Here is an 8,496-nt window from a genome sequence, read left to right on the forward strand (position 1 = left end):
GGACCATTCGTCCCTTATGCTTGACATTTTGGAAACTGGTATAGAGAGGGAGAAGCATAAATGAAGCATCAGTAGCCGAATGACTCAAGCGGACGAACTCGATCCTAAGGCGGTCGGTACTCAAGATGGTTGAAGCAAGTCAGCCTTTTTGCGGCAGTTACGCCTCCGCTGGTCTGAGGATTCCAACACGAGAAATATCTTTGCAGTCGGATAAAACGGATAGTGACAATGATCCGATAAATACTGCCAAAGCGAACCCATTCTCAGAAAATGGAAAAGATTTATTGCCATAAAATGATAACAGAGTAGCATCAGTCTTTCTCCGCCATCGTTGTGAGCAAATTATCCACTTCCTCCACCGTGAGTTTCCTGAAAAATGGACCCAATAAGTTTCCGATGTAAGATAGAGACGATTACAAGGTTTATCAAAACTTCAGAAGACCTGAATACAGATAGATTCATTACGCTTTCGGTCAAAACGCAATGCTGCAAAATAATTCTTGTCCAGAGCCAACGCAATGCTGCAAAATAATTCTTGGTCCAGAGCCCACTTGGACCAATATCCCATCAAACACCTTTTCAAGAGCACTTCTCACATAATTTAGATAAGCACATATAAAAGGAAGTTTCGAAATTCGAAATATACACCTAAACTTTTCGGGTTATTTAGATTTTCATTCCCATTATCCCTCACCCCAGACAGAACCTGGAAACGTGCCGCGGTGATTTTCAGCCGCAAAATGGTCTTACCATTTCATAGTGCTTCATGTCATTGATATTATATATTTTATCTTATTTTTTGATATCAGTGAAGTCAGGGTGACGAAATAGTAAAAGATCGTGCAATGCCAGAAAATCGTGTCCTCCTGCGGAAATCAGCTGCCAGTTTACAAACGAGTAAACAAACTGGCAATACAGCTCTAAAGTTTTGTTGGCCAAAAACCAATCACAAGCCTCACGTTCCAAATTCCTGTATTTATAAACCGTTGGTTGATCGAGAACATCCGAAATTGCAATATGAGCGTGTCAGTCCGTTCTCGTTAAAGTTGGACAGTGGCAATGAATGACATACATGGCTGGTTTGCCTTCTCAGAGATGGATGTTCAAGTAATTACCTAACGCGTAGTTTAATAACCTAGAAAATTTCTAAGGAGTGAACGCCAGAAACATGAAACACGAAGAAAATGTTTGTTCTGTTAGCCGGACCGCTGGTTGAGTCAAAACCTTTTTCAAATTTATCACGGTGCTTAAATGAAAAAAATGGTAATAAATTGAAATGTACAATGTCAGAGTAAAATTTTTAGGTACTCATAAAAACCGATGTAAACAAGGTACCGTGACTAAAAAATTGAACAGGGAGACAGTGCATGCGTCCGGCTAATCAGTACGATGTCGGTGGAGTGCCGATGAAGGAGTAGTAAGCCGATGTCGAAACTGTGCTTTTATGTTAGCTTGAGGGTTAAGCTAGATAAGCAACGAACTTAGTGGCTATATGCGGAACCTTTACTGGTTATGCGGTTGGACAATACGGTAACCCGACTAGAAATACTGAGATTACTGGTCTGAGTTTTAACGCTTCGTCAATGTATTCAGTGTAGCAAACTCAAAACTCAGGGCGGTTGCAACGAAACTGGTTTATCTGAAACGAATCGAAAAGTAAATCAAACGTGCAACTCTGTTCCCTCTTATGGCACGGCGGGCGTGTAGGATACCCAAAACCAAAAGGAAGCGGGCGAAATCCACAAGTGAGTGCAAATCATGGGCCAATCAATCAGGAGTCACAGGATGCGGTGAATTCGAGGTCGAAACACGTCCACTAGGGTCCACGGGGCAAGCTTTGGTAGGTTTAAACATGGACTAGGTCGTTGTATTTAGTTATTGACCATTACCTTAGATCAAGTGGTAAATCGAGATGAAACGGGATTGTTTTGGCTGCGGGAACGGCATTTCGCGCCTCGACTGCTATTCGACGGATAGTAGGAGATAAGGAGACTCTGATTGTTGGTTTGTTTCCTGAGTTGGGCAATTTGATTGCAAACGTTCCATCATCAATCGAGGTAATATCATCAGTGCGTTATTAAGGCGCGTGGTGGAGCGTAGCGATGGGTCGGTGGTTGTACCTGCTCTATAGGCGTTCATCATGGCTAACTAAACAAGTCCAAAGGATTAAACGGTTGCCCGACTAATTGGTTGTGCTAACCGATTTGAACAAGTCACCTGCGAAGTAAGCAATCTTGTTAAACTGCCAAAAATTATAATAAGTAAAGACCTGGACTACAGACATTCCATCGAAAGATTTAAATATGGTCTGGCACCCCTAGAAGCCAAACCGTTAAACAGTCCCGGCGGTGATGCTAAATAAACATTAAAGAGTAATGTGGATTAACGCTCCTTATCAAAAGTTCAGTTGTGTAGGGATTGCTCTGGTAAACGATGGTAGATATTTAATTAGGTTATAAGTTCGCCTGGAAGGCAAACTCGTTTTGGATGATTATTTTGGCAGATAAAATTTATGCGTATGGGGTCCTATGGTCCACCGCTTGAGAATGCTCATCACAGGAATGTGTCCGACCCCTGTTCACCCACCAGATGAGCCTTGGTCAGAACAGAAAGCCTTGTGTAACCGAGTTTTACAGCGTCCGATCAAACGCTCACGGTAAATACTCGGTTGCAATCCAGGATCGACGGCTCACAATGAAAGACCTTCCCCAGTGGAGACATTGTCCTAAAAAATCTACAGCTGTATTAACAAAGATTCATACCTAACTTGCAGTTCCCCAGTCGTGCTGCCAAGTGAAGGGTCAAGTGCCCGATAAGCTGCATTGGAAACGAAAGATTTTAGCTGTGCTGTATTAACAAAGATTCATACCTAACTTGCAGTTCCCCAGTCGTGCTGCCAAGTGAAGGGTCAAGTGCCCGATAAGCTGGAAACGAAATCCTTATCAAAAGTTCAGTTGTGTAGGGATTGCTCTGGTAAACGATGGTAGATATTTAATTAGGTTATAAGTTCGCCTGGAAGGCAAACTCGTTTTGGATGATTATTTTGGCAGATAAAATTTATGCGTATGGGGTCCTATGGTCCACCGCTTGAGAATGCTCATCACAGGAATGTGTCCGACCCCTGTTCACCCACCAGATGAGCCTTGGTCAGAACAGAAAGCCTTGTGTAACCGAGTTTTACAGCGTCCGATCAAACGCTCACGGTAAATACTCGGTTGCAATCCAGGATCGACGGCTCACAATGAAAGACCTTCCCCAGTGGAGACATTGTCCTAAAAAATCTACAGCTGTATTAACAAAGATTCATACCTAACTTGCAGTTCCCCAGTCGTGCTGCCAAGTGAAGGGTCAAGTGCCCGATAAGCTGCATTGGAAACGAAAGATTTAATGTAGCTGAGCTTTACGGGGGATGACCGCACCTGGTGGATTTTTAGGCAAATTAGAAAATTAGCCGAGCTCCCCCTCCTATTGAGGTTTTATGGGAACACATTCATACAAATGTGTTCACAATAGCACAACTGACATCAGACAAACCTGAACACGGGATCCGATTTCGATACAACGCCAATTTCGAGTTCCGACGCTTTGAATTCCATAGAGTGTATGTGGGACAAACACCGTACAGCAACCTCAATAGCCTCTTCCAGGTCGAAATTTTCTTTCTTTCTGAGCTGGAAAAAAACGGAAAAACATGTCACATGTGCTCCCTTTTGGTACCCATTATAATTATAAACTATGTGGTATTGGATGGGGCATAGGAAAATATATGGAACATTTATGAAAACAAAAGCGACAAAGTATACACTGCTTTGTCCAACTAGTTCTGGGTTGTGATGAGCACTGCTCGGTGTAATGATTTCACTAGACTGTTTGTTTATCTGTTCATCATACTACGTTGACCTTGACTATGAATGTACGTCAAAAGATGAAATGCGCAAAACAGGTGAATTGAACCTATCTTGTTAGGATGCTTCTTGTTTTCATGAAATCGCCATCGGCATGCTGACAATCATCACTAGGAGCGGCAACAACAACGCCAGTTACAAACCATGTACAGGTCGTAAAGTGGCTCCAGCCACCACGGTATTGTTTACTAATGAACATCGGGTCCAGAAAACCGTATATTGGAGGCGAAAGCCCCAAGCATTGGTAAGTGAGAATAGCTCGTCTTGAACTTGACACCGTGTTAATGCAAATAGTGTTAAATAATCTAAATGATTTTGCCTCACCTTTCGGCATGCTCTTCACACATGTAAAGTTCTGCTGCAAGACTATGTGGGCTCTAACCCTGCCTTATGCTTGCAGATGAGCTTATTGAATGGACAGATGGACAATCATCACTAGGAGCGGCAACAACAACGCCAGTTACAAACCATGTACAGGTCGTAAAGTGGCTCCAGCCACCACGGTATTGTTTACTAATGAACATCGGGTCCAGAAAACCGTATATTGGAGGCGAAAGCCCCAAGCATTGGTAAGTGAGAATAGCTCGTCTTGAACTTGACACCGTGTTAATGCAAATAGTGTTAAATAATCTAAATGATTTTGCCTCACCTTTCGGCATGCTCTTCACACATGTAAAGTTCTGCTGCAAGACTATGTGGGCTCTAACCCTGGCCTTATGCTTGCAGATGAGCTTATTGAAGTATTGGACAGATGAATCTACTTGGGCAGCTATATCAGTTCCGGTGGTTCCGCGAAAGATGACATTCCCATCAGATTGAAAGGGCTACAGCAGTTTTTGTGAAACTGCACCAACTGTGGCTTGCACTTTACTTCAGCTTATTCGTCAAGGAAAGAAAGAAAGAAAGCGTTCAGCTATAGCACCCTTCCGGTGCCTAGCTGCCATGCCACCCGAAGGAAGCACGATGGCTAGGATACTGCCAGGTTGCCCAAGCCTAGACAGGGGAAGTCGAGTGGCGGAGGTCGGATTCGAACCACGGACCTTCCGGTCAGTAGATTCGCGCTCTAACCATTTGGGCCATCTCGTCAAGGATTGAGTTCACAATGCTGCGGTGCGCTCCATATTATCATACGGGTCAGAAACCTGGACGCTGCGCGCCGAGGATATCAAAAAACTGTGCTTGACCATCAATGTTTTTAAGACGTTACCCGAGTCTGTTTGAAACACCGGATTCGAAATGCTGATGTACGTCGAATGGTTTTCGGAAATAGCTCGCCCACGATACATGACTGATCACACTCCATAGGTTGCGCTGACTTGGTCATGTGCTCCGTATGCCTGTCGACCGACTTTCTCGAAGGGCTTACTTCACACAACCACGTGAAGGGTGGAAACGAGTCAGGGGAGGTCAAACAATGAATTGGCAATCATTACGAGCAAACTCAGTTGTGCTGGCCATTGTCGTCTCTCTGGACGGGGAACTCGTGACGGAACACATCAATGTTTGGAGAAATTGTCATAAATGGTCTGTTCGCACCCTCGATGACACTCATGCATCCTAGCTGTTGCCTTCAGTGTATAGCTCCCTTCCCGATCTCCCCAAAGAAAAGTCCCCTGACACCCCTATATTTACGTATGATTAAATCAGCCACCGCCTCCAATGCGCAACTGCGTAACCCATCTCCCCAAATCATCGATGAACGAAATCGTGACATTGTATGGCAAGTTTTTACACCTGATGATGACGATGAAGAACCTGTTCCACCTGTTCACCTGTTCCAGCCGATTTCAGGTATAGCTCAGAGATACCGGTGGTCAAAGACCTGAAAACGTCTCACATCCTTCGCAACCGTACAATACAGCTGTCATCTGATGAACGCATCTTTGCGACCCAGTGATATGCCTTTCTCATGCTACAAGTGAAACTAAGTGACAGAAGCAATGCTAGCACCTGAGATCCGTGCAATGACTTCGTCTGTCACCCTACCATCAGAGGTAACGCAACTTCCGAAAAACATAGTCTTTCACAAATTCCAGTGATACTCCTTGAATTCTTTCATGAAACGAAGTGCAACTCGGTGGGAACGAGTCACGGGATCAAGGAATGGATGACCATGGCCAGCTTTTCCAGCAATCCTTACGCTTCCTCTTATTCTCCGAAAGTGAGAACATTGCCGTCCGCATATTCCACGTTGGCATTTTTTCGCTCGGAGAGGCCTGAACACGGGGGTTTGAGGAACCTTCCAAAGTTTCGCAATACCTCATCCATGACGAAGTTGAGCAAACAAGGAGAATGGACACTTATCGGAGACCGCTTCTTGTAGGAAAGCCTCTTACGCGCCCATAAGCGTGTGAATACAAACATAGCCACATACAAGTAACGAACAGCCGAGGTACGTCCTATTGCACAGGCCGCTGAAAAGAACAAACCGGCTAACAGGATGGAACGCACCATCCAGATATTAGGGCGCTTGCACACACATCGTTGCCCCAGAATTTGAAGGAGTGTAAAGATGTGGTCCACACAGCCCATTACCGGTAGGGATCCTGCTTATTGTTCTCAGATCCCGTTTTCGCATACCTTCAAAAGACAACTCCTAACGGGCGAAGTAGAGTCTCGTCACAATGGGGGCCAAACTCATTTTTAGGTTACCGCGACATCCACTGCTAGACCTCTTGTTGAAAATGGGCTCCATTATCCAATCAGGGGTCTTTTCGCCAAGATAAAGGCGTATAAAGCGGAAAAGCACGAGCAATGAGTTTCACTTACATCCTTAAACAGGGCGCGCCAGGACCAGCGGCTGGGTAGCTGCTGAGAGACAACAAGCATTCGCTTATTTCCGAAGCCATTGGGGTTCCAAGTTCAATCCTGGGCTGACTGCAGGTTGGGGGTCCGAGAGGGCAGGTAGCTCAGTTGTTGTTGAGGATGTTCAACCCAACAAATAACGCGTTCCGTTTTAGAGACTATCCCGTTCAACAGAGGCTTCTTTGGGTCAGTTGCATGAATGAGCTAGAATAGTTTACGCACACTCCCAGCTCCCCACTTCCCCATCTCTTCCAGAGTCCAGACCCATTGGGGTTCTCGGTCCGCGAGGATGTTTTCTTTTCACCTGACGTCTGACAATTCCTCGAGTTGTATTGAAATCTCGAACAGGAGGATTAAGTCCCGCATGCGGGGCGCAATAAATAATGTACGGTTGCGGACAGTACTTTCCGGTAAGATTCAATATCAGAAGACCTACTACACGAAATGGAGTTGGTTTCAGTAAGTATGTTTCACATCAGAGTCCGAGAACTTCTCAATGACCAGGCGATGTGTGTACATCTTGGGCGCCCATGAAAACCACGGAGAACCAGGAAAGAAGGAGCAGCAAAACGACAGTCAGCAACTGGACGGTACTACTTATAGCCAATGAAGATGTGGTCTATTTGTATTCGAGGTTGGATCGTGTGCAAGAAACAGCGGGTGATCGAATGGGTTTGGTTGTTCCGAAAGTGTGTACTACATGAAAACGGTCTGTGACTAACAACTAGCTCCAGCAGGCGTTCACTGTTGTCCGTGCGTCTCGACTGTAGTCCAAGTCGATCACTCAAATGAGCCTCAACAGCGTTAACATCCAAAAAGGCATATCCCTGAAAATTCACCTCCGTGCGAGTAAACCTCAATCTGATTCATACGCCCAACTGAATGCACGAACCAGCGTAGTTTAGATGAAGACGATGGAGGGCATGGTGAAGGGTACAATCTGCACTTACCTCTTTTTCTAGAAAAGTCATGGCCGCCACTTGCTTGTCACCAACAGCAACAGCTTTGTGTCCAGCAACAAAACCGCTCGGGTCAACTTTGTACAACTGGGGTTTACCATACTCCTGGTCGTATGCGATGGCCAGCATTGCACACCCAAGCGGCCGCATCTCGGCTGATTGAGTGTACACCTGATTAATTTCACCAATCCTACGCACAATGGCGTCGCAAGGCATTTCGTACCTAAGTCCGAATATGTAAGATAGAGCGAACAAACCCGTGCTTATATTTAAAGTTGGACGCCTCGTATCGAGCGCGATGCACTTGAGCATAGCAATCTGGTAACATACCAGTCATTATGCATCCCGCTGACTCTGTGAGCCGGAAAAGGCGCGTCACTGATTCTCTGTCGATTAATTTGTCTGGCAACTTGAGCTGAGAAGCGACAACTGCACAATCTTCACCGCGTACACCAACGGATATTAGACCATCTACGCTGACCGCTTTCAGTGAATACTCTGAAAGCCCGAAGATTCATATACTTATTTAGATAACTTACCAACTTGAAACAGCCGCCCTTCTGGGGAGAAGATCGTCATAAAACGATCAAACCCGCTGGCGCTTGAGGCCGACATCTCTAGACGCACAATCAGCAAGAAACTCAAATGAGAGGGTCGTCCAGGCGATGAATCTCGCGCTCCAATTGGTGGATTCGAGCACTATATTTCTACATGTGCTTCTTAGAAGTGGGTTGTCGACTTTGGATCAACCCAGTTCGCCGTCGGTAAAGGAGATCTACTGGCATACAGACTGCCCCAAGAAACTGCAGAATACAGTTACTGAATGC

General features: G+C 45.3%; 1 protein-coding gene across 1 annotated transcript; it reads right to left on the bottom strand.

The window, feature by feature from the left end:
• Window positions 1-245: 245 nt before the first annotated feature.
• Window positions 246-8,284, bottom strand: T265_03572 (hypothetical protein; the record flags this gene model as incomplete). The annotated part of the gene is made up of 5 exons (XM_009168091.1): window positions 246-369; window positions 3,535-3,671; window positions 7,661-7,892; window positions 7,927-8,167; window positions 8,209-8,284. 5 exons carry the CDS (start codon window positions 8,282-8,284, stop codon window positions 312-314), a joined length of 744 nt encoding a protein of 247 aa, XP_009166355.1.
• Between the last annotated feature and the right edge of the window lie 212 nt (window positions 8,285-8,496).

The sequence above is a fragment of the Opisthorchis viverrini genome (assembly GCF_000715545.1).
Source record: "Opisthorchis viverrini unplaced genomic scaffold opera_v5_52, whole genome shotgun sequence".
Lineage (NCBI taxonomy): Eukaryota > Metazoa > Platyhelminthes > Trematoda > Opisthorchiida > Opisthorchiidae > Opisthorchis > Opisthorchis viverrini.